Consider the following 26,048-nt stretch of genomic DNA (forward strand, 5'->3'; position numbering starts at 1 on the left):
GTATAAATTATCTGGAAAATCACATGTTTTCTTTGTATAAGATTATTTAACAGTATGTTGATTTTCCTACAGCTGATGTTCTTCTACTTATAGCATTTTGTTTGGTGGCATCTCTCTAGTTCTTGTGCTGGAGTATTTGCACACAGCACAACACCTGCTCGTATATAGTGTTTAGCAGCATTACTTATGCTAATAAACAATTAAGATAAAGTAAGATTTATCCTCCAGCACACCTGGGTAAAAGCAGATTGTTAAGAATGCTTGGTGCATATGGAGTTGACTTCCCCTAACAGAAAATTAAGAGAAAATATAAGAGAATTTAAGAGATTGTTGCTGCATGGGGCTCAATGAACCGTGACAGCAGTGAGTCTTTTTCCTTATTAGACAATTTCACTTAATTGATAATTAAAGGAGCCGCACAAGGTACAACCCATTCTCATTTGGAACCTGACTTAATAAACCAGATATTTACATTTCAAAATTAGAACTCTCTTTTCTTAGTCTTTAATTAATCTACCAATCCCCCCCAGGGGCTTCGGCAGCCAGGTTGAGAGCTGCTGCTCTGACATCCTGTGTGAAGGAAAAAAAAAAGTGCTGCCACTGCGGCCAAGACAGTAGCCAGTTGGAGAAATGTCCTGAAAGCTACCCAGAGGCTGCTGGCACATGCACCGCCCTGCATCCGACATACACCACCACCATATGTCCACACACACACACACACACACACACACACACACACACACACACACACACACACACACACACACACACACACACACACTATGACTCACACACACTGACATAGCTTCACTGAAAAAGCTCTCTGCATGGTTTTTGTATGGACATCTTTTACAGGAATACCCGCCTGCCTGCATGTCAGAGGTCAAATTTACTCAAGTACTGTACTTTAGCACAGTTTACAGACAGTAGTACTTTGTTCGACTTTTTCTCTTTCTTTTTTTCTGCTTTACACTGCCTCCTCACTAAATTTCAGAATATTTGTCCTCTTCATCCAGCGGAAAATACTTAAGATTTCCACAAAAAAAATCCCCTGTCATCTCTGTCCTGTGAAAAACTGCATATCTCCAAAACATCATCTTTTAATAAGCATAACAGCCCTTTTTCCATCTTTCTCGTTTTCCATTTTTTCATGATTTATCTTATCATTATCCAATTTTTTGAGTTTTTCTAAACCCACAAATGAGCAATAAATTCTACAGTTTATCTGAAAATACAAAATCACCAACTTTGGAGACACAAAGCTTTTACTAGAGAGTGACGAGTTAGCACCACCACCCACCAAAACCATTTGAAATTCCATTTTTTATCTTAATCTCAGCTCTCGTGCTTCTGCCATTTGCAACAATGTATTAAACATACTTTTGATTCGAAGTAGCTTTATAAAGAAACTATCTAAGTGATGAGTGAAAGTGGTGTGAAAACGGTGAGCAAACGCTGCTTTGTTTCATGTGTGTATCATAACAGTGGTTTGTATATCTGCAGTCATAAACCGTCTTGATTTTGACTTTTTGAATGACGAATACAGACTACTGCCACCTGCTGGTACGGAGTGTTACTTCCTCCCACGCATTCGTGCTAGTTGGTTGCCCAAGGGCAGGAGGGGCCCATATAAAGGTCTATAATGCTGGAGTGGGTGTGGATCAGGGGCTAATTTCTAATGACAAGCCTGCAACTTTCTGACCCAGACACAGTTGACATAAGTCGGCCTTTGTTGCCAAGTCTTAAATGTCGACCTGGTTTGTCTGGCTTTCACAGGACTTCCGAACATTTTTAAAACAGGACTTTCAAAAACTTTCTGATGAAGCATTTTTATTATATTTTATTATTATGATTATGTTATTCGCACAAAAAGGTTCACTTCACTAATTTTACGCTTTATAGTTCAGCTCACTCTTAATAAAAAAAAGTACTAGAGAAAGCGGTTGTGAGGCTCTGACACTGCTTCCTAAATTCTGAAAAATAAGCCTAATAATGGCGGGATGGCAGGACCTAATGAGAGTGGACAAGTAGTTGCATTGTGGGAATACAAAAATCCAGCATTTTTGTAGCTTGTTTCATACGACAGAATAAAGTTAGACTATTTCAGTCAATTTTCATAATTTATTTTTATCTCTCTGAGTTCCCCAACTTTATGGAAATGACATACTTAAGAGTGCCGGTTTAAAGTCTGAATAATACCTCCCACACTGCTGCCTGTGTGTGTTTGTGGATGTTTGCATGTAGTGTTACTGTGCAAGTATTCATATCCTTAAAAAAGAACCCTGTGTGTCCTAATTGAAATCTTGCTGGTGTGTACATGTGTTCCTAAATTAACTGGTGTATTGTGTGGGCTGCAGTGTGGAGGTGAGGTTATGTGATCACATCAGGTCAGTGTAGGCTGTTTCTCCAGCAGGCAGCTGGATTTGGTGTAAGAAAGAAAACGTGCCAAAGAAGTCAGAGTCAGATGGAGTAGTGGGATGCCTGAGGAGGCGGCTTATGAACTGCTGGGTTGGCTCCTGTGTAAATGTGCAGCTGTGTGTGATTATATGTGTATATGTGTGTTACCAGATGAAGTCGGTGCAGTGGCTGCAGAAGGTGGGCTGTTTGAAGAAGCGGGCCGTGAACTGGTGGTCTTTCACCTCAACGATCCTCTTGTGTTTGAGCGCTCCCTTCCTCTGGAAGACAGGCACCCTGGGCGGAGGGGAGAGGGGAGAGGGCAGAGGGGAGACACCGGGGGAGGTCGCCGATGCAGGGGAGGCCAGAGTCAACGGAGAGAGGGAGGGGGAAGGGGAGACCGGGGTCGACATGATGCCTGGAGGATAGAGCGGAAAGAGGAGAGAGGGATGATGAGTGTCAGTTAGGACGGGTATAGAGTTGTAAAGGCGAAAGACCTTGAACATGTGAGATGGAGGAGGAGGGGAGGGAGCAAGGACAGGGAGGAGGAGCGGGAGGAGGAGGGATGGAGAGTGTAATGGGTCATGGTAGCGGCAGGAGTTGTATTAATGGCACATGGGATGTAGGGAGCAGAGAGAGAGTGACGTGATGGAGAGAAAGATCGAGAAAGGACCGGAAGTGCAGGAGAAGATAATGATGGAGATGGAGGAAAGGCAACAAGAGTGAGAGTGGAGGAGAAAGGAGAGGTGTAATGAGTGAGACAGGGAGGTTAATTCACATACGGAGACAGAACTCTCCTCAGAGACTCCGAGACGCTAAACGATTAGCGCGACTCTCTGTGTGTCCCACATACTGCCTGTCCATTCCTTCAGCTCCCTCCTGCTGTACCCCCAATATCTCCATCCCCCTGGCAGATATGGACCCCCCCCCCCCCAACTCTACCTCCTGTTGCCATGTCAACAACACCCCCACCACCTGCTCCAATATTAGAGCCTGCATCCTATCTCGACTTCCTGCCTGCCCTTATTAGCAATTAGTCCCATTTCAGAAGTAAAGTTCTGACCGGGATCATATGAATACGTCTATAGGGAATGAGATGAAATGGAAAAAGTGCAAAACGGCAAATATTAGGCTGGAAGAGATTGTGGTGCAAGAGTTGATGCTACTAAATGATAAATGAAACTCCAACAGAGATTTAATGAATAAATAAATAAGCCTATAGCGGAAGAAAAAAACACATGCCAGAAAAAAAGTGATGAAATGATCGTGTCTCAACAGAGAAGCAAAAGCAAATCAATCAAAAGGTGAACAAGGAGGAAAAAAACAGCCCAGAAATTAGTAAAATAATGACAAGAAGAGTAATGCGTTCTGAAAATGTGAGCACGGCAAAGATAAGAAGGACACAATACCTGAATTTGTGGTGATTTTGGAGGAAAGCCTCGACTAAAGGGCAGCTTTCTTCTCTTCCTCTCCTCCTTTCTTCTCCTCGTTTGACTCACTTCAAAAGAAAGGCTAAGATGTCACACCTGTAGCTGGTCACCTCACATAAAAGAGAAAGATGGGAAGAAAAGACGAAGAGAAGTAGTGCTGTGGCAAGTCAAAAAGAAGCAGCCAATATTAAAAAAAAAAAACTAAAAACTATTACAACAAAAAGCAACAAGCATTTCAAGAGATTGAAGCTTTCTAGGAACCAAAGATAGAAGAGTGAAGTGGTATATATCCGTTAACCCAGAGGCAGGGTGAGGAGGAGGACGAGATAGAGAGGTGGTATTCTCTTTCCAAGATTGATTCTGTTTTTTACTAAGAAGCGGACGAGAGAGGAAGGGAGAGAGAGGAAGAGAGAAAGAGGTAGAGAGAGAGAGAGAGAGAGAAAGAGAGAGAGAGAGAGAGAGAGAGAGAGAGAGAGAGAGAGATTGAGGGGAACAGGCAGCGATTCATTTTGAAATCTGGGTTACTTCTCTCAGGAGAGGGTGAGGGAGGTAGAGGAAGGAGGACGGATGAGACAGAAGCTGCCATTTTGCCACCACCAATACTGTACGGACAAGCAACTGCCAACTGTCTCTCACTTCCTCTAGTGCCAGACGGAGGGAGGAAAGGAAAAGTAGAGAGAGAGAGAGAGTTTCCAATCTGGAAGAGAAGAGCAGAAAGCTTCAGAGGTGGAGAGCCCAAGAAATGGCTAATTAAGCAGAGCAGAAACAGGAAACAAACAGTTAAAAGTCACGGCGCTCGCAGCTGATCCAGACGACTGGAGGATCAACAGGCCTGTGAACAAACAACCCTGTTAATCTTTTCTGCAACATCCGAAATTTGTTCTGAGATCACAGCAAGTGGTGACATGATAACACTGCTCCACTGTGCACTGAAACCAGGTCAGCTAAGCCTGATGGGAAGAGTAGTTTCCAGGAGAGAGAGAGAGAGAGAGAGAGAGAGAGAGAGAGAGAGAGAGAGAGAGAGAGAGAGAGAGAGAGAGAGAGACTTTTTGTCCATTGATTGCCCACACACTGTCAAGGGCGTGCGCACACACACACACACACACACACACACACAGAAACTTGTAATGACTTACGCTGGTAAATGAAACACAAACCAAGACTAAAAGGACTAGTTCAACACTTTGTGCGGCTCACTGATTTGCTTTCTTGCAGAGACTTACTGTAGATGAGAAATCTGGCGCCACACTAACGTCTGTTGCTCATGTGTGCAGCTCGAGCCAGCAGCTGGTTAGCTGGTTAGCTTAGCATAAAAGCTTAAAACCAGGTGGACACAGCTCGTCTGGCTCCGTCTGAATGGTACAAAAAAAACGTCAACCATCTCCTCTAAAGCTCACAGATGAACATGCTATGTCTTGTTTGTTTTAATCCTTTACACAAATCAAAGTGTGAAAGCAACAGTTTGCTGTTTTTCAGGAGGTTATGTGCCAGACAATTTCTTGGCTGAGACCAGTTGCCAGGCAACAAACAGAGACTTGGACTACTATAACGTGTTAATTAGTGAGCTTTAGGGGTGCTGGGAGATAGTTTTTCCCCCCTTTTTTTTCTCCTGTGGACGGAGCTAGGATAGTTTTCTCTTTAGTCTTGATGCTACGCTAAGCTAACCAGCTGCTGGCTTCATCTTATAGTGCAGACAATCTTTACATCTAACTCTTGGCAAAAGAGTAAATGAGCGTATTTCACAAAATATCAAACTATAGCTTTAATCAGCTTGTTTTCACTCCCAACTCATCAGATACCAACACTTGGTCAGTGCCCCGTGGTGGCACAGACAGATGGACAAGGCCTACCTTTAGTGTCTGTATTAAATGACCAAGCTTTCAAATAACTCCAACATAATCCCTTCTGCGTCATTATTAGACCCTTAAAGCAAGTAACATAATTCCAAGAGCGAAATTTTTTTCAGCACAGTTGCTAGAGTAAATGTTGGCAATTTAATTCTCATTGTGACACATGATGACGGCAACACATTGGAAACATATTACAATTGTTGTTTTAAACACTTTGGTGAATGTCAGACACCAAAACCACCAACAGGAACACAAACATCGGTTTCCAAGGTTAAAGGTTGTGGTTTGTACCATCCACCCTACAGCAGACTTTTTGCCTAGTCACACCATGCATGCTTCGTCAACGGACAAAAAACTCCCCAAAAACATTTCCGTTACCGTAAAATGCCAATTTTTTCCTGCCGATTGGGCTGTCCTTTAAGGGCAGGCTGGAGTGGCAGTTTATAGAAAAACAAACTCTTAACTTCAACCCAGGTGATCCCTGTTTGTGTCCCGTGTGAACACAAAAGGTTATGTTGCTATTTTAAGTTAACCTGTTAATTAACTTCCATTCATCACCTACGTCTACTGCATAACTGTGTCCAGTAGTTACGTACAGAAAGTTATGTCAAACCAGATCTTTCTTTCTACCTTGAACCAAGTCATTTTGATGCCTAAACCTCACTGTACGTTACTGTACTTGCACTGTACGAACGGAAAATGACACTCCTCCTTTCAAAATTGAAACCAAAGGGTTCCTTGTGCATCCACATGTGACACAAGAGGCACTGACCAGGCATCGGCATCTGATGACTTTGGACTGAGAGCAGGCTGATTTTACCCTAAAACACAATTACTTCCCTTGTGGGAACCAGCTTTTTGTCCCCAAACAGAAGCTGAGTCCCCATAAAGAAGATGTGTGAACAAATGTTTGTTCCTACAATTTGCGTAATACAATTACACACACGCACACGCACACATGCACACACACATACACACACACACACACACACACACACACACACACAAACACACACCATTAATCAAACTCTGTGTGTGCACGTTGTGCGAGGACAATCTTGGGAGAAGAGAGCAGCAGGCGGGAGCAGGGATGCAGGCAGGCAGGGGACGAAGGGGTGGATTGGAGTGGGACGGAGAGACTGAGAGAGAGAGCGAAGGGTTGAAGGTCTAATTAATGGAAATGTAGGTTATTAGTCTCCTGATGAGGACACTGGCAGAGAATTAATTAACAATTATAATTAGCAAGATTGTTAGAGAGCAAAATGGTGTCAGCCAGCGAGATAAGAGTGAGCTAGCGTGCATGAGTGTGTGTGTGTGTGTTGGACGCTGTCATTATTACTGTATGTGTTTTAAAAAAAAACAGATGTGAGAACATGGTCTATCTGACAATGATATATGTCATCTCAGCATTAGTCATGCAGAACAGCAGCTGATTGGAAATGATAGGGGGCTTTTCCAAACCGTCACCAGACCTTTCTCTATAGAACTACCATTACTGTCTTCATTTTCTGGCCCATAAGACTCCCCCTCTTCATCGCTCTTATCTCGGATGAGTCATGTTCTTGTTCTGTTGTCACAAATAAATGAGGAAGATGTGCTCACATAGTGAGAGAGGGAGAAAGGGGGGCACCGAAATATGAGCTTGTAGACCATGCACTCCTCAGTAATCAGTGCATTGAAAAACAAAGCACATAAACGGCTCACAATGCTTCCCCTCCATGCTGTGTGATGAGTAAGCACTTGTGGCTCTAAAGTGTCTGTATCAGTGTGCGTTTGCATGCCTATCGGAGCATGCTTTACAGTGTTTGATCCCAGGCCATAAAAGAGAGCTGATGTGCAGCCAGCCAATGATACATTAAGGCTGTAAACTAAAAAGACATACACACACACACACACACACACACACACAGCAGGATAAAAAACACACAAACACGGCCTGCATGATGAAGAGCAGAGGGAAAAAAACTATAAAACACAAACAGAAGGGAAGATAAAATGGAATATATAGATGACAGCAGAAAAAAAGAAAAATGAGGATAAATCAAAAGAGCCCTCCCCCCAAATCACAATCTGTCTCTTGTAGTCATCTTAATAATAATCACTAAATATCACAGTACTGGGAGCTGTTTTCTGATCAAAAGCACCTTGCACACACCCCAGCCCCCCTCTTTTATTCTCTCTAAGTCTACAGATGGCTATCTTATTATTTCTGACCATGGCTTAATGAAACAGAAAATTCTCCTGCGATGGAATCTTTTTTGGAGGAGCAATCAGCACTTCACCAATTACACGCATCCATTATCGTCTAACGAGCGCTCACTTGCATCAAGCACCGGCTTCAACCTGGCTGGCTTGCTTGCTGGCTGGCTGGCTTTCTTTCTTTCTTTCTCCTCCAATGAAATTAAGGTAAATTGACTTGCCTAACTGTTGTTTGTGGAATCAGGGGAGAAGTGGCGTCTGAGGTAATCATATCTGCCTGTTAAATCCGTCTCTTCAGGACCAATTGGCTCCGTTTGCTTGTTTTGCTTTTCTGTTGGGGTGTGCTTCTATTTGCCTTTTTAATGAAGAGTGGTCCGCTGTGTTTTTGGAAGAGAGAAACAAACCTCCTCGCCAGTCAGATGAGACATTTGGCAGGCGACAAGGGCTTACCAACATGGCCTACAAACTCTCAGTACGGAAGCAAATAAGCCTCCTCTCCATATTTACTTTACTGCTGACCTGCCCCTCATTGCAACAACAAATACTGATAAAACAGAAAATCACACGTATAAATAAAGGATAGATGTGTGTATTAAATCAAATCATGGCTTGTGGTCTGTGGGTGACTCAGGACCTGGCATTAACATCTGTCTTGGGTGATCTGATGACAAGTGGACAGCTCCAAATGTGTCCGCTCACACATGGCATTAGTGACCACTGTTCAGGTTTCACTTTCCCACTCTACAATCTTTAATCTACAATTTCATTTAGCAGACACTTTTATCCAAAATGACGTGCATTTGACACCCTGTTTCCATTTAGAAGTAACATGTGGTCTGAGTGATCCAAACACAAGTGGACAGATCTAAATACAGGTTAAAACACTGTCAGGACGCATTGAGATTGGATGTCAAAAACTACATTCTGAGGTGGTTCAGACCGCATGTGTCCACATTCAGATAGTCGTGAGAACGGGTATGTGATTCTTGTCCACATTAGGGATCGTCTATTCAACTGCCGCCCCCTGCCCGATCGATCTGTGTATTTTTTAATGATGAATGAATTACAAGGTTTAATTTTGTCCAAAACTTATTTAAACACAGAACACATTTAAATATGCAAGATTACGTGAAAAATAACCTTATACCTCTTTGGGGGCTAGAACATAAGACATTGAACTCCTTGACGTTATCTTTACAGTATAATCTCCCTTGAGTTAGTTTTACGATTGACAGGATCAAGTCTCTTTTCGTCCTTTCAAAATAAAAGCGTCCATTATCAAAACAGGCTTTTGCACAGTACTGTACATATTTTTTTGCGCATGTATGCATACAGCGATTTATCATTATTTAAAAAAAAAAAAAGCAGAGCATAGGATATGTACAGGACACTCAGGACGTGATCTGTCAGCTGCAAGATTCGTATTGCAGCCGGCCCATAGACGGTTAAAAACACCAACGCATTTGGTGTTTCTCAAACGGAAATGATGTACGTGTTAATTTATATACAGAGGGAAGTGGGATCAGATCACAAGCGGTCACTGAAGACGCATGTGGAGACGCAGCTACTGCCAGCTGAGAACACAGACTGAGAGCTGTCCACTTGTGTTCGGATCAGTTAGACCAAATGTTACTGCTAAATGGAAACAGGGTCTAAGAGATCATACAACACAAGCTAGGATGAAGTCAAGAAACAACACAAGAATAAGCAAGAATAAGTGGCATGGACTACGTTGAGTCCTGTTAGTGACACGCTAGTGTTTTTGGAACGCAAGTGCTTTTCAGTATTGAGTGCAGAGGTGTAAATTATTTATGTATTTTTTGTTCTGTGTGTTGATAATGTGTGTAGGTGTTCAATAAAGAGCTGGGTCTTCAGACTCTTTTTGAAAATTGAGAGGGATTCAGCATATTGTATTGGAGTTTGGAAGTTCGTTACAGAGGAGAAGAGTCTGGTTTGAGACGTAGAGCCCTCCAGCAGCGTTTATATGTAAATAAACATTTACATTCTTTCAATTTGCGCCAAATATGTTGTTTTTATTAGAGCTGCGTAAAAATGAATCAACCAATTATGGAAGAGGATTTAGGCCAGGTAGGAAAAAATAATGAGGGGATTTATTTCTTCATTACGCGGTTTGGGAAAAAAGTCGAAAACACGGGAAAAAAGTCGAAATGACGAGATTCACAGATCCGAGTCAAATAAGTCATCAGAGTAACATTGTTTTCAGAGACGGTGTCTATCCAAACAGTTTGGTAGACTGCAAACTACAACCTGATTTTCATAAATAAATAATAATAAAATGAGAAATAACTACAATATTTAAGGGTGTAGTAGTACTAAAATCCCCCTACACATAAATGAGATATTATTGGTAGAAGGCCCCTATAATTATTGTTTTGGGGAAAACCTGCTTTTATGTGTTTTATATTTGTGATTTTTTTAAAAACATATATTGTATTATATTATAGATATGCATTTTGTCTGCATTGTATTTCAACTTTCTTCTCATCATTTTGACTTTTTTCTCAAACTTAACAATCATTTATTTATTTCTCCTACCTGGCCCTAATCCTCTTCCATAACCAACTGATCAGTTGTCAACTAAAAAAATCAAAATAAGACATTTGAGGAGCCTTTGGGAAACATTTTCAAGACATTTTCTGAATTTCATGAGCCTTTATAGAACAAACAACTAACTGATTAATCAAGAAACAGCAACAAAAGAAAGAAATTAAAAAAGAAGAAATCTTAACAATACAGACCAGTTGTTGTTTTTATTTATTTTTGCACATTAATACGACGCCGTTGGCATGCAAAAAGTGCTTTAATGGGATCTCAACAAACCCCCAGTGCATCATGGGTGCATTCACACCTGCTTAGAGTTAGAGTTGTCCAATCATGCATGTTATTGCCAGGTGTGAACAGGAGTCTGGAGAGTGGTCTGAGGCCTGAGAATCTCTCTGTACATTAAACCAGTTTAGTGTCAGGAATATGTTCATGTCCCATGAGTAAAAAATGTATTGCATGTTTTACAGTTTTATTTTGTACCACCATCTTGTAGTAGGTTGCTCTGGTATGCTGTCTACCTCTCACCACCGTTTCAAACAGTATTTGTTTATAGACTGTAGAGTGTGTGGAGGGAAAAGTCAAGTCTGCTGTTTGCTTGTATAACCTGCCACAAAAAAATATGATTCAGAAATGTTTTTTGTTGGTTTTGGGGGAAACTTTAAACCTGCAACAACTGTTTTTTTGGGCAATTGTGTGTACCAGAAACGAGCTGTGAACAGAAATAGTTGTCAATAACAGTAACGGAGGAACATTACTATTCAGTTGGAGTTGTGTTTCCAGCCACCTGTAGAATTTAAGTCCAATATTGACTTGTATAGATACATGTATCTCTATTTTTGTCTCCTCTGACTCCTGGGGGAAATATCTGGCTGTTTAACTGCTAAATGCACTGCTATGTTCACCAGCTAGTTGCTAAATGTGTCTCTGTGTTGTTTGGTGCTGAGCAGGTAGCGTACAGTGAGTCCTTTTCACAGAAAACAGCTGCCAGCTGTGACAGAAAACAAACTCTTAGAGAGGGTGAGTCAGTGAATCAAAGCTGAAGGTCGTAAAACCCAAACTAGCTGAAAGACACTAAAACGCTCCATAGAGCTGGCTGTTGGCCGATCATTCTTTGTGTGATCCATTATTAATATAAAAATATTAATTATAGCTGCTTTAAACAAGGGCAAGGTCAATATCAATATTTCACAATTTTGTATATTTTCTGTTTAGTCAAGTAGAAAGAGAATTTAGTTTGACCTTTGTTATTTTTTTTACAGAGAAAAATAAAAGTTTGGCAGATCCTGCCTCTAAGGTCGAGGCCTTGAGTATAATGATTTTGGGACCGCAGCCAAGCCAATAGATCATCTACTAACATGAGCAAAACAGGCATGTGAGCTAAAGCCTATTACTATTCACAGTATGTGCAAAATACTAACAAGAACTCAAAGCCTCAGCTGTGGGCTACAAAACCTTTCTTTCAGCTGCAGGGAGGACGAGATGGCGGTGAACAAAATGTGCTCAGGGGGAAGGATGAAAGCAGGAGGGCATGAGACGCAGGGTGAGAGGGGCGATTGGATAATGAGGCGAAGGGAGAACAAGGTAAAGTCTGAGGATATCTTAATCTTCATCCCAGTTTTCTAGGATGAATTCCCTTTGGGTAGGTGGCATTACACACAAACACACACACACACACACACACACACACATACACACACAGAGGCAAACAAGGGTGTAGTATGAATAATTATTGTGTCCTAGATGTGGCGGTAATGTGGCTTCAAACATACTGGCCACAGCAAACTCGTGCTTCTGTTCATGTTGCTGCTCTATCTGCTCTTGTTAGAATGTAAAGTGGAAAGAATAAGTAGCATTGTGTGCTGACAGTAGGGGTAAACCAATCATAAAGCATCAAAATGACATACACACAACAGTTATTGGTTTGTCCACTAATTGTTCAGTTAGCCCAGAAAAACAGGAGCGTTTCACAAATTAGCAGATCAACACGTCGTCATATGTGAACGTAATGGTCTAAGAGTTAAATATGAGGTTAACGTTGTGAAACAGTTTGTCACAGTTTGGTGGGTTTTAGTCAACACAACTACTTGGTTAGGTTTAGGAAAAGATCATGGTTTGGGTTACCTATGTTACTTAATAGGTTACTGTAACTTTTGTAACTTCTGACTTTGTTTCACATGGGAAATGGGATTTTTTTGCCGTTTATACGACGTCACTTGACTTCCTTTGCTCCTGTCATAATTACTACAGACACTAGAGGCCGCCACCTCACACTAATCGTACATTTATAATGCTTTGTCATCCCAACTCGTCAGATACCAACAATTTGTCACAGCCCTTGCTGTGTGATACCGTCATACGAGGCACCCCTTCGTTTCGGTTTCGGACGTGTCAGGGGGGGTGCGTCACTTTCCACTAGTCACATGCATAGAGGCATTTCAAAGGGAAATGGTTAACTTTAGACAATAAAACCACTTGACTAAGATTAAGGTATATAGTTGGGCTGCAAAAAAATACTTCCACACTTAACTATCGGAGGCAGTTACGCAGGTTGACTCTGAATAATAACATTGACTCTTGGTTTCACACTGGTCTCTTAGGTCAAAATCTGATGTTTATTTGAACCATTCCACCTCCACTCCCGCCCACTCTGAGGGAACCTTTGCCCTCTTCGTATTAAGTCTGTTACTCTGAGCATCTTGTATTTATCCAGAATATTTCTACAAGTGTCTCATACACACACTAGACGGTGCCTTGTGCGTCGGTTTCACACGCAGAGGGCCGTTGAAGAGCTTCTGAAGAGTTGACAGTGAGACTGGGCTGAAATAAGGGTCAAAATAAGCTGCTCATTGATTGATAATGATAAAAATTAATCTTAGTTACATCTGTAGTCTGTATTTCTTTTGATAAACTTAAAAAATATTTGATGTCTCCTTTGCTGGGGCTCAATGGATCAATTTCAGCACGAGCACAGTGCAGAACAAGAACAGGAAATACGAGCTGCCTCAGTGTGCTTAATAGCTCACAGAGATCCTGGTGAACCAAATTAAGGAGATGAATTTGCATCAAAAATACTATTTGCATTATTGTGTAAACACACTCTGTGTTCATTACCATTACAACTAATCAAACAGCCACGGACAGTTACAACTGCTGCTGCCTGCAATGATTAAAACAGCATGCACACATGCTAACATGCAAACAAACATGACACATGCAACAGATACAAAGCTCATAATCTCTTCCCATGAAACACACAGACAAACATTGCGGTGTTAGCTGTTGGTCAGTTAGCTCATTTGTCCCTCGTCGTGGTCCAGTGTGGCTCATGTGAAAATGGTGGAAGCGAGAGATTGGCTGTGTAGCTGGGGGAAAAAGAACGAGATGAAAGGGTGCTCTGGTGTTTTATTTTTTTACTTCAGAGATCAAGCCGATGGGTTGTAGAACCCTGCGGCGCTGCACACATGATGAAAGGGAAACAGCGCTCTCCTTCCACATGTACTGTACGTGTGTGAGTACAGTGTGTGCAGATATACACTGATATAGGTTTAGTTATTCAGTAGCTATATTTCAAAAAACATACATATACCATATGTAAGAAAGAGCAAAAGGAGCAGTGAAGGAAACAATAGAGGAATTATCAATAAAATGTAGTAGAAAGGGAAATCCACAGGGAGGACAGAACGACTTTAAGTAGAGGATAACTAGAGATAGAGTAGAGCAGAGAATAAATGAAATGACAGAGTCAGTCAGGGGAAATAGAATTGAAAGAAAATCAAAATAGAGAGACGAAGGCAACCTGTTATTGGCAGAATACTGAGAGAGAGAAAGAGCGAGAGAGAGAGAGACGAGGGTGAGAGGTGCAGGAGCGTATAAGGGCCACTGCACTGCATAGCAAGAGATGACGCTAGTGTCGCTGGAGAGAGACAAAGACAGGAAGAGAGTGAAACAAAGTGTTAAGCCCTGCACCACAGACATGCGTTACAAATCCCCAGAGACCCGGTGGCAGATCAGTACAGGATCAATCTGCTGCACCTCAGCAGGGACGCAGCACACTCCTTCCATTCCCACACACACCGTTCACGAGTGTGTGTGTGCGTGTGTATGTGTGTGAAAATGAAGAAGTGGCAGGAGGGAGGAGAAGGGAGATGGAGGGGGAAAGAATGGAGCAGGTGGGGAGTTGAACAGGGATAGATGGCTGAGTTGGGAGCAGATATTCATCAACTGACCACATGCATATTTTACAACTTCAGGATAAAAGCATTTTGAGCAGCATTCACTAAATATAATGTATGCTTAATCAAATAAAAACTGTATTCCTGTATTCTATATGCATGAAAATGCTTAAAAGCAAATACATCTCTGATGGCATCTCAGCTCGAAGATAAATGACACAACACAATGCAAGTGATGGAAACCCCACATGGGAGATCAAGGATCAGTTTATCCCCTCCACTCTCACATCATAGCCATTAGAGAGAAAAGCATAACACTGACCTCAGATCAGTGTTTGGGGACACCATGATCCAACTGCCTGTAACTCAATCTTATTAGAGCGTTAAGTCATTACTGCATGTACACACAGAGGCCTCACAATGCAATTAGCCATTAGCCCATCACACTGACAAAGCATGGCTAATTAGCAGATCGCAGGCGCACGGGGAGCAGAACAAAACATATTTAATATCCCCATCAACACTCTTGCAGAATATCATGTGTCAGGTAGTGTTTAGATGTTTTGTCATGCTTGGTCGAGCAGCATTTTTTAAAGAACCAAGTCGTAATTGGGAATAAATTTATGCTTTAAGAACCAGATAAGAGATTTTCTGCAGAGATGATGAAAGTTTCACTTTATCTTTGTGTGTTTGCCAGCCAATTTGACTCTGACCCCGTCTACTCCTGATATAATGAATTCTGTTCATGACGGTTGGAAAAAAACTAAGAAAACAAAAAAATAAAAGCTATCAATGCAACTATCATTCAACACAGGCCTATGGATGAATTCCCAGAAAGCTGCATCGGGGTCAGGTCTGTTTAAAATTCTGTTCTGATCAGCAGAAACACATCTGTTTGTTGTCGTGGAAGTAGAGTTGGTCAGACGGCCCTGACTAGCTGTTGGCTGAGCTTGAGAGTTGAGGCAGAGTGTTAGGTGTGTTGCTCTCTTTGAGGGCGAAAGAAGTGGATTATGTTAGGTCAGCTCTGGCCAGATCAAAGCAAAAGTCTGACAAGAGGCGAGAAACCTCCGAGAAATGTATGCAAGCAGGCACGCTCACACACACACACACACACACACACACACACACACACACACACTTTGGCAGAGGACTGCCTGTCAGAATGCCAAAAAAGCCTACTCTTTGAGCTCTCCATAAATTTACTTTGAAGGAGTTCTGACTGGGTAATAGCTTGTATGGAAAATACTGTCACAACAGAAAGCACACACACAAACACACACACACACACATGCCCGCACGGCACAAACACAATCTCAAAGCCCCTTATTTATAATCGCATTCATGACAAAAGAATTGGAAGGAAACACAGCACCACTGGCATTAATTAAAGAGAATCATATTTTATGAAGCAATTCTCAGGAAGTAAGTGCAGCACTGACCCTCCAGCCCCACCCCAGACAGACAATGTCAAATAAACTAACACATTTAAATTAGGGCATAGACCAGACCAGTCTGGGCTAGGAGCAACATCACCCTACTAGCAACCCGCCTTAGCAACCCGTAAGTAGGCCTATAGTGTTGGCGAGGTTACTAGAGCAGAACTGGGCCTTGTACAATGCTGAAAACACACACACACTGGTTTCTGTGGGTATATGTGCCCTGTCACTGTGGTAGCACAAGCTTTTCATGGTGCAACATGCAGACCCCAGACCTGGTGAGTACAACGTGTAGCACTCCTGTGTTTCCTTGATATAATTCATGGCCGATTCAGCCAATGAAGACCCTGTTTGAATGCTGGAGCACCACACGTATTGCTTCCCAGGTAACGGGCCAATAGAGAGAGAGAGAGAGGGAATGAGCTTGAGGCTGCACCAGGATCTCTGACAAACTCAGGCACTAGACTAGCCTGGAGCACACTGCACTAGGCTGGACTGGACTGTTCAAGACATACACGTTGACCAGACAGTAAATCTGATAAATCAAAGCCGATTAGGACAACAAGGTAAATCAAAAGAGGAGCAGGTCAGCAAAGTAAAGCAAATTGAACCCGACTTCTCTAAACGGGAATTGATGGATCAGAACAGGCAGGACAGTGCAAAGCAGAGTGCAGGACTATAGGGCCAATGCAACAGACAGAAAGCTCAAAACAGGCAGAATACTTAATGTATTTAACTTCCTCCAGTAACCAATTCTGTGAACCAAATTTGACACAAAAGACTCAAGAAATCAGAGTGGCTACAGTGTGTGCGTGACATGCATTGTGTGTAAGTGTTTGTGAAGCCACATGTGCGCCTGTGTGGGATGATCGGACTACTTGAGGCGATGCTTTAGATTGCAGCTTAGTGAGGGCTAGAGGAAGATGAGGATCATTGGCTGAGTGATGTGCGCATTGTGTGTTAAAAATGCATGCACAGCAAAGTGTGTGTGTGTGTGTGTGTTTTTCAGAAATAGCAGGAGGAAAAACAGAAGGCGAGTACTACAGAATCATGCTGCAGTGGGTTTTTACAAATGATCAGTGCACATGCAATATGCAGACTTTTAACCAGTGGTGGAATGGAACTAAGTACATTTACTCAAGTACTGTACTTAAGAACAATTATGAGGTACTTGCACTTTACTTGAGTATTTCCACATTTGTAACTATATACTTTTACTACATTTTAGGGTCAAATTTTGCACTTTTTACTCCACTACATTTAGATGACAGCTTTAGTTACTTTTCAGGTCGATATTTAACATAAAAAACTTGATCAATTTGAAATGATTACGCATGTTTATGATTTAACCACATAACAGAATATTGAATTGTTAAAATTAGCCCTACCTTGAAATTCTGCTCGGATAAATGCATCAAAAATAATAACACAATAATATATTTAGAATACATAAACAATCTGAGTGGGTCTATTCTATATAATGAGGACTTTTACTTTTGAGACTTTAAGTACATTTTGATGCTGATACTTTTGTACTTTTACTTAAGTAAGTTTTGAATGCAGGACTTTTACTTATAGTGGAGTCATTCTGCAGTGTGATATTAGTACTTTTATTTAAATAGGAGATCTGAATACTTCTTCGACCACTGCTCCTAACAGAATACAAACAGACGAGTAAAGACGCTGAAACACATTTGTATCCTGGCTGGTTTGTTGAAAGTTTTTGGGATTGCATCAGTGGTGGAATGTAACTAAGTACATTTACTCAAGTACTGTACTTAAGTACAATTTTCCATTTTATGTCACTTTATACTTTTAAGACAAATATTGTACATTTTACTCCACTACATTTTGCTGACAGCTTTAGATTATCTTTAGGGATTTAACATAATTTAAAGTCATAACAGTATATTAAGTAGTTAAAATGAGCCCTACTTTGAGAAAATTGAAACACCTCTTACATAAATGCATCAAAATGAATACTACAACAATATATTAAGATTATATACAACAATCTGAGTGGGGCCATTCTGCATAATGAGTGATTTCACTTTTGATACCTTAAGTACATTTTGACACTGATACCTTTGTACTTTTATGAATGCAGGACTTTAACAGTGTGGTATTAGTACTATTTCTTAAGTTAGGGATCTGAATATTTTTTCCACCACTGCTCCTAACAGAACACAAAGAGACGAGTAAAGACGCAGAAACACACTTGTGTCCTGGCTGGTTTGAGGCCATCGGTGATATGAAGCGTTTCGGGGATTGCATGCATGGCAGCAAAAACTGATGATTTAAAGATTAGGTGATCAACATGATATCAACACTTTATCATTGCCACTTCAAGCCCAACCAGTCCAGTCTAGATCAGCATGGACAGCAGACTCTTCGCCACCATGCTGCCCCTCAGCACTCTCCTACTGATTAAGGTCAGCACTGAGCAGAGGGCAGCATAGCAGATCTTTGACCAGTGCTTCGGGGAAAGTGAAGGACATTATGCTATATTACCCAGCAGGCACCAGGTGGTGGCGGTGCAGAGGACACCATGGCAACGCCATGAAAATGCCATGGCAACACCATAGCAACTGTGGCCTCATTTGCTCGCTGGTGGTGTGGTACAGCCCAGACTTGCTACAGTGGCATGGTCGTCAGATACACACTTCAGTCACATCAGTAATAGTAACATTGTTCATTAATTATTTCATCAATCAATTAATTGATCATCATCAACAATCAGTCAAAAGGAGCAAGAACACAGTATCTACTGGTCTCTGTTTTTTGCTAAGTGAGAGACAGACAGAGGGATGAGCTGATTTAAAAAAAAGAAAGCGATCAAAAGGAGAAAAGCAAAAGGTCAATGGATGGGTTAATTAACAAAGAGATGTGATCACCATGTGATAAAAGTTTAAACGAGGAGAGGTGGAGAATGTTCGTCGCTTGTTAATGAAAACCAGGAGGAAGAAGAAGAAGTGTAGAGGAGAGCAGCAGAAAGCAAAACAGACAGCAGACGGTGTGAGAGGAACATACTGATGTGTAAAAGCAGCGAGTGTCAAAGAGTAATGTTAGGTAGTACGAGAGGAGTGACAGACTGATAGCTATAGTAGATACAGATGAATAGAGAGTTTAGACTTTTACTTGTCTTTTTTGTCACAGGCACTAATGTCTTCACAGTCATATAGGAGGAATCGAAATTCAAAAATGATTTCAGTGTCTAGAATCGCTACAAAGCTAAAACATTTAAAACTATTTCATCTAACACTTCCTCCAAATATACCAAACTTAACTAATATATATATATACCTGTATGTATATATATGTATATATTTATTTGTACATATATATTTCTTTATAGATAAATGATAGAATTCAAATGATAATTGAATACAATAAAATATCTCAGTTAAATCACAGTATAACATGGTACATTCTCAAAAACATAGTATATTTTAATATATTCTTTTTTCTCAGCATGAAATAAAAATAAAATAAAACAAAAATAAGCCAGAGGGTTTTTAAGAGTCACTTCTGTTCATGCAGTCACAGACTTAAGTATTAGCGCCTCAATAGAAATCAATAATGCTCAATGACATACCAGGTTTAAGCCCTGTTGATTGGTTGAAAATGACCGTGTTCTACTACACAGGAAGCAGTCGAACTCTTGCCGTTGTTTCCACTGTCGGGGTGCAGAGTAGAGCGAGCTTACTACCTCATTGAAAGATGGCTGCCCTGGGTCCTAAGCATTTGCTACAATTGAACTACACAACCCTCCCACCATAAATCTTTGAGATTTCATTCAGCTAAACATGCAATGATTCTGGGGCTTTCCAAAAAGATGGTAAACGGCAAAAAGCATTTCTCTAAAAACAAAGACAAAGATTGTTTTAAAAAATACGCCCCACGCAGACCTAGAAAAAAGCAATCCATGTGCAGATAAAAGTACAGTCTGCCCTCGTTGAAGGCAAAAGGAGTTAAAAGGGGAATTGAGAAGGTCAACTAACCCTTCGATCTGTGACGACATGCACAAACACAACGCACAGTCCCTCACATAGCAGGTCAACCCCCCCCCTCCCCCCTCCCCCTTCTTCTAGCCATTATCAACAGCATCCAAAAAGCTACAAAGTCTAAAAGTAGGTGTTCTTTTGCTACATCATGTCAAAGCTACATTCAACTACAATAGAAGAAGAGCTGGGCTGTGGCTGGTCTTAGTGTGAGAAATGAGGTGGATATGTTGACCTTATGAAAATGAAAGTGTATGCATTGCAATGTTGGCAACATTGGCACAGTTTACACAGTAGATGGCTTTTGGCACAGCTCACAGAAGGTACAATGCTACAGTTCACTACTCTCCCTTGAACACATAGCATTTCGTATATTCATATTGGTCAGCCAGAGCCAGGTGCTGTGGACTTTAACTCATTTATTACAATCACATCCGACCAAATTGAATTAAACCTGTAAGAAAATCAGTGGAGATGTGGAACGTCTGACTCTGGCTGAAACAAATGATCGAGAGGAAAAACAATTACAATGTCTCAGATGCAAACAGATGTGCCATTGCATCGCTGTCACATTGAAGGTGGGAATATTGCTCAAAGTCAAACAGTCATCTGATAATCTAGATTACAGGAGTTATTACTGACTGCATTCAGTGAAGTCTCAGCTATTGTATATATATGCACCTCAAATTGGAACTTAAAACATTCACAGTATGTCGTTCAGTCTTATTTGCTGAAAGGAAATGGATCATCTCCTCACTCAGCACAATTATCTGTGCTACTTTGCTATTTAAACCTTGGTAACAGTGAATTTTTTTTATTGTCCATAATAGCAACATGAGTTAACAACAAGTGAACAGTTTTGCACACATCAGCAAAATATATTACCTGTAGATTGTGCAGTTACAACTGTGGCACGCATGACTGAAAAATACAATGAATCTTGTGCTTCATATAATCCATCATCTACAAACTCTGCCAAGGTACAGGTAAGTAGTGAAATACAATAATGTCCTAAGAGAGCTTTTACAATGTGCTGCACTTGGTTTCAACCCCCTCTTGCTTCCTCTAAATAAATCCTGACCGGCCACTTTCATAAAAATAATAAAGTTCATAGCTGCACACCACTTGCTCTGTATCATATAGCTACAATTATTAAACTTACCACAAGCCTCTTGCACAATTGACTCCAAAGCTTATTTGAATATTATGCAGCCATCTAGTGCCAATTACAGATATTGCACCAATCATCCCCTTGATCCACTTACATGATGGTGAATTATGCGTTGTTCACATGTGGAAAAGAAAAAGATGGGGCTTTCTCTGTGAAAACAAATTACTTGGAAACCAATCTTGCTTAAAAGCTGTTGAGTGGAAATTTGGCACTGCTATTGAATCATTCCCACTTCCAACACTAGCCACATCCAGCCTCATCTTTATTAAAACACTAACACAGTGAGAGAAATATATTGATAGAATAAAAAAGAGGGCATGGGGGAGAAAAGTCTGAGTAAGAAAGAAAAGAAAAGACAGACATAAAAGAAAATCTGCTACATGTCTTTTTTGTTCTTATTGTTATTTCTCTTTTTAAAGTTCAGTTTGTTGTTCAAATACTCAACTGTGTTCGAGCTCTGGTTGGACCAGAGGTGACATGACAAGCTCCGACAGGGAGGAGGAGAAGTGGTTCCTGTTCAATCTGATTGGTTAAAAGGGTTTCTAGTAAAACATGACATCACGTAGATGGTCCTGGGGTAGAGCTAGATGGGTCTGATGGTGTCAAAGGAGGTCAAAGGGCAAATAAACAGCACTGTCCTCGCTGCCCAGTGAAACGTGATCAGGCAGACAGAGTGCATGAGAGAGCTGACTGCATTGCTTTTCATATCAACTGATTTACAAAAGGGAAGAAGAGGGGCAGTCTCTCCGACACCAGGAAGAAGTCCACCAATCCAGTTCAAAAGCCAACAGCCAATGAGGACAGGGAGCCAGAGTCTATTGACCAAACACTGGCATCTTTTGGGAGAGGGAGGGTCTCTCCACATCCCACCGAGGTGTGTTCTCAAAGCCAGAGGGAGGGAGACGTTTTGAGCATATAACTGTGTTTGTGTCTGTGTGTGTGCTCGTGCATGTGTGTGTTTGTGTGTACAAATATGACATCATTACTCACAAGTTGGAGACTACTCTTATCCATAGTTGTGACTCGGGGAGGGGAGGAGAACCGAAGATGACATCACAAAGCTCAATTCAGAGCGGAGGAGAAGTTCAGGAGCTGCCGTCCCCGCTGACGCAGTCTCGCCTTCACTCTCGTCATCATGGGAACCATCCAAACGGATGTAGCTCACCCTGGTGTGGCGTCTCACTGTCGCCCTCACAAGAACGCGTACAATGGAGCGGGTGGCGGTGGCGTTGCTCTCACACAGAGTAGTATTAGCAGTAGAACTACTGTCCATATTAGTTCCCGTAGTGATGGCCGCTAATTGATTATCGATGGTCACCAAGGCAGCCAGTTCTCTGGTGTCATCCCCGGCTCCGGCTGCCGCGGCACCACGGTTCTCAATAGCTGTGGTGCTCGCTCCCACGTCTCCCTCTCTCCTCTCCCCCTGTCATACCTCGCTCTCCAGGCTGGAGAAGTGGGCCGACCCTCGCCGAGAGCACAGGCTCTTGGCTTTGAGTGGCAGGTGGGGGGAGTAGAACCTCCGTGGCTGTGGCACCGAGCGCAGTCTCTGATACTGGAGTTTGGCACTGGCCGAAGCCTGAGCCTGGCCCTGGCCCACCATCCCAACCCCTGCTGGTGGAGAGACGGAGGATGAGGAGGGCGGAGGTGGGATGGGCATCGGGAGCGAGGTGGGAGACATGGACGGCTGCTGGGGCGGCGACGGTGAGGGCTGAGGTGGATGGTCTGTGGGCTGTGTGCTGAGGCTGAGGTTAGATTGGCTGCCTGATTTGGCCTGACTGGGGTCCGGTTTGGGGGGCAGAGGCTTGGGGCGAGAACCCCCGCTGAAGCTGTGGCAGTGGGGGAGAAGCTCTTCCTGGCTATGGGAAAGTGCCGTGGCTCCTCTCTTGGAGTGGGAGGTGTGCGAGCGGCTGTGGGGGTGCGGGTACGGATGGGGTTGGGGGTAAAGGCTACAAGAACACATGGTGGGCCGTCCTGCATCTTCCCCTCTGTCCCTAGCTCGCCCCTTGCTCTTCCCTCCTCCACTCTTCCACTTTTTCTCTCCCTTCACAGGGATCTTGTCCATAGACCAGTATCTCCTGGGTGGAGGGAAGGCTGCGGGGGGTGGCGGCCACTGTGAGCCGAGCCCTCCACTCCCTCCCCCTGAGCCCCAACCTACTCCTGGCCCTGAACCCCAGAAATCAGCACCAATCCATCCCTCCGCCCGAGTTCCTAGTAAGGAATCATCCCGACTGTTGACACTACCCCCTTTCTCTCTGGAGGGGTAGGTGCCAAAGAACCAGCCTCCTCCGCCTATGCCTCCTATTCCAGTGCTGCTCCCCCCTGCACCTCCCTCCCAGTATCTCTCAAAGCGACCAAACTCCCCTGACGAGCCTTCGTCTGAATAACTGTCCTCAGCTCTGACTCTGTCCCTCTCTGACTCAGACACTGCCCCCCTTCCTGCTCTCCTTCCCCGTTCCCCCACCCGCTCCCTCACTCTGTCCCTCTCCTCTTCTTCTTCCTCATCATCGTCCTCGTCATCCTCAGAGTCCCACTCAGGGAAGGAGAGCCCTTCTCTCGTCTGTGCTTTCTCTTTTTCGTAATGCATTAACAAAGGACGCCGCTCGCCAACTCTCCCACTGTCGTCTCTGTCCATCCCTCCGCTTCTTCTCCGCTTGGAGGATGGAAGGAGTGGGTGGAGGGATGTTGGAGGAGTATTAGAATCATCTCCTCTGCCATTTACCCAAAATTTGACTGATGCGGGGAGTTTGTTAAGGTTAGGGTAGCGCTTATTGGGGACACGATGTCTGGAATGAGAGCGTGAAGATTTGGGACGCCTCTCTCTGCTCCTACTGCTTTCCTCCTGTTCCCTGTCATTGCCCTCATCTCCTTCTCTCCTACCTCTCTCCCTCTCTCCTTCCCATGAATCCCTCCCCTTCTCCCCAAAAGTGCTCCTATACTGGGCAGAGAAGGAGGAGTAGTCTTGTATTCCTCCTTCCCTCTCTCCTTCTGCCTCTCCTTCCCTCTCTGGCTCTACATCTCCCTCTTCTGGCTCAGAGCGCCGTCCCCCAATTGATTTCTTCCTTTTCTTTGTCTTTAGCTCCTTTTTCTTCTTCTTTTTCACCTTTCGCCGCTTCCTTTCCCTCTCTCGCTCTCTTTCCCTTTCTTCCCTCTTTTTCCTCTTTTTGTTCTTTTTCTTCTTCTTCTTCTCTTTCTCCTTCTCTTTTCTTCTCTTCTTTTCCCTCTTTTGCCTTTCAGCATCTCCACCCGGCCCACTCCTCTCTCTCTCACTCCAGCTTGCCCACCACTCTTGGAGCTGAGACAGTTGGCTTCCTCCTCTCTCTCTCTCCCGTTCCCTTTCTCTGTCACCCCAGGATGTGCGTGGTTTCCTGGGGGGTATGGGTGGTGGCAGGCGCCCGTGGCTGAGGGAACGAGGCCGGATGATTGAGCGTTCCCTCTCCCTCCCCCTGCCGAGGAGGAGGCTTGACTCTTCCGTCAGCTCCTCATCGTCGTCATCATCCTCTCCATCTAATCCTCCAGTCCTGTCCCGTGTGCTCCTGGAGGAGCTGTAAGAGTAGGTGGGAGAGGTGGAGCGAGAAGATGAGGCAGATGAAGACGTGGATGTGGATGAGGTGGTTGACGAAGAAGAGGAGGATGTATAGTGCAAAGATGCAGAGGGCGAAGGAGGGGTGTAAGAGGGGCTGAGGGGTACTGGCACAGGAAGTGAGAGCGGGGGAGAGAGCGGGCGTGCCCTCCTCCCTCCTCCCTCCCTCACTCCCTCTCGTGCTCCTCCCCTCCGCCCCAGGGGTAGAATGTTCTCGTACAGTGGCCCTCCTGGCTCTTTGGGCTTCTTAGGCCTACGCTTCCTCCAGAAGGATGAGGGGAGAGGGGGAGAGGGGTGTGGCAGCGGGGGTGTAGGGGGCAGAGGGGCCTGACTTTTAGGAAGTAATCTGGGAGTACCCAGAGGTTTAACGGCTCCTTTCACCTGACCTTTTCCCTGACCTCCGCTGCCACCTCCCACCACCCTCTTCCCCACCCCGTGGTCCATGCCCTTCTCTGAATAGAAGGCCACACTGGTTGGAGGGGGCTGGGGGTGGCCCCTGGGCATAGTCTTGGGGGTCTGGGACCCTGCCTGCTGCTCCATGCAGGGCCCCAGTCCCTCAGGGTCAATGGGACCATAGTATCTCTTATAGCCATCAAGTCCCCCACCCCCTCCAGCAGTTGAAGCCCAGTTTGGTGGGACTTTCTGAGCAAAGGGTCCCATGTCAGTGATGGCCCCCCTCACAGCCATTGGGTTAGTGGCTGTAGCAGTTTTGGGCAGCCTCCAGCGATCCACCACAGCCAGTCTGCGGTCTGGCCGGGGCAGGAAGGTGGAGCAAGGGAGGGGTGCGCCAGCAATGGGGGTGTTGGAGGGACCCAGTGCTGTCCCAGAATGCACCACGGTGGGAGGAGAGCCCGGTAGAGGTGTTTTATAGACGGGCTGTGGTTGTTGCTGTTGCGGTGGCTGCTGCTGTTGCGCCATGGCAATGACTGGGTTGGTCATAGACGTAGAGACAACATGCGGCTGAGATGGAACTGTAACCATCGCCGTGTGGTGATGAGTTGGCAAAGTCTTGGCTCCACCTGGCGCAGTTTCATCTTCAAAACTACAGCAGCTGTACATGCCCTGAGAGGAAGAGAAAAACACAGAGTCAGAGTTTAACAGCAGAGCAGAAATAGAATAAACAATATTTCCTTAAATGAAAACTTAAATCAATTAAGTGTGGCTTTTCAGATAATGGTGTAGGAATATATTGGCAAAAAAACAAGGATGCAGCAGACTGCAGAAGTGTACAAAAGACACTGTATTTTGTA

At 43.5% G+C, this 26,048-nt stretch overlaps 2 protein-coding genes across 2 annotated transcripts in view; both read right to left on the bottom strand.

Moving 5' to 3' along the window:
* The window catches only part of prkcg (protein kinase C, gamma), a 37,731-nt gene extending 15,435 nt beyond the window's left edge, over positions 1-22,296 (bottom strand). The window contains exons 1-3 of the mRNA XM_059338537.1: positions 22,209-22,296; positions 3,804-3,892; positions 2,566-2,812 (exon numbers count right to left, since the gene is read on the bottom strand). Coding sequence (XP_059194520.1) covers positions 2,566-2,807 — 242 coding nt within the window. The 5' untranslated portion in view covers positions 2,808-2,812; positions 3,804-3,892; positions 22,209-22,296. The remainder of the gene's footprint in view (positions 1-2,565; positions 2,813-3,803; positions 3,893-22,208) is intronic.
* A 348-nt stretch (positions 22,297-22,644) lies between these two features.
* Positions 22,645-26,048, bottom strand: part of LOC131976192 (glutamate receptor ionotropic, NMDA 2D) — a 46,827-nt gene continuing 43,423 nt past the window's right edge. Inside the window, exon 16 of the mRNA XM_059339113.1 lies at positions 22,645-25,860. Within this exon, the coding sequence (XP_059195096.1) occupies positions 22,645-25,860 (3,216 nt within the window). The remainder of the gene's footprint in view (positions 25,861-26,048) is intronic.

This window comes from Centropristis striata, chromosome 8, assembly GCF_030273125.1.
Source record: "Centropristis striata isolate RG_2023a ecotype Rhode Island chromosome 8, C.striata_1.0, whole genome shotgun sequence".
In the NCBI taxonomy this organism is placed as follows: Eukaryota; Metazoa; Chordata; class Actinopteri; order Perciformes; family Serranidae; genus Centropristis; species Centropristis striata.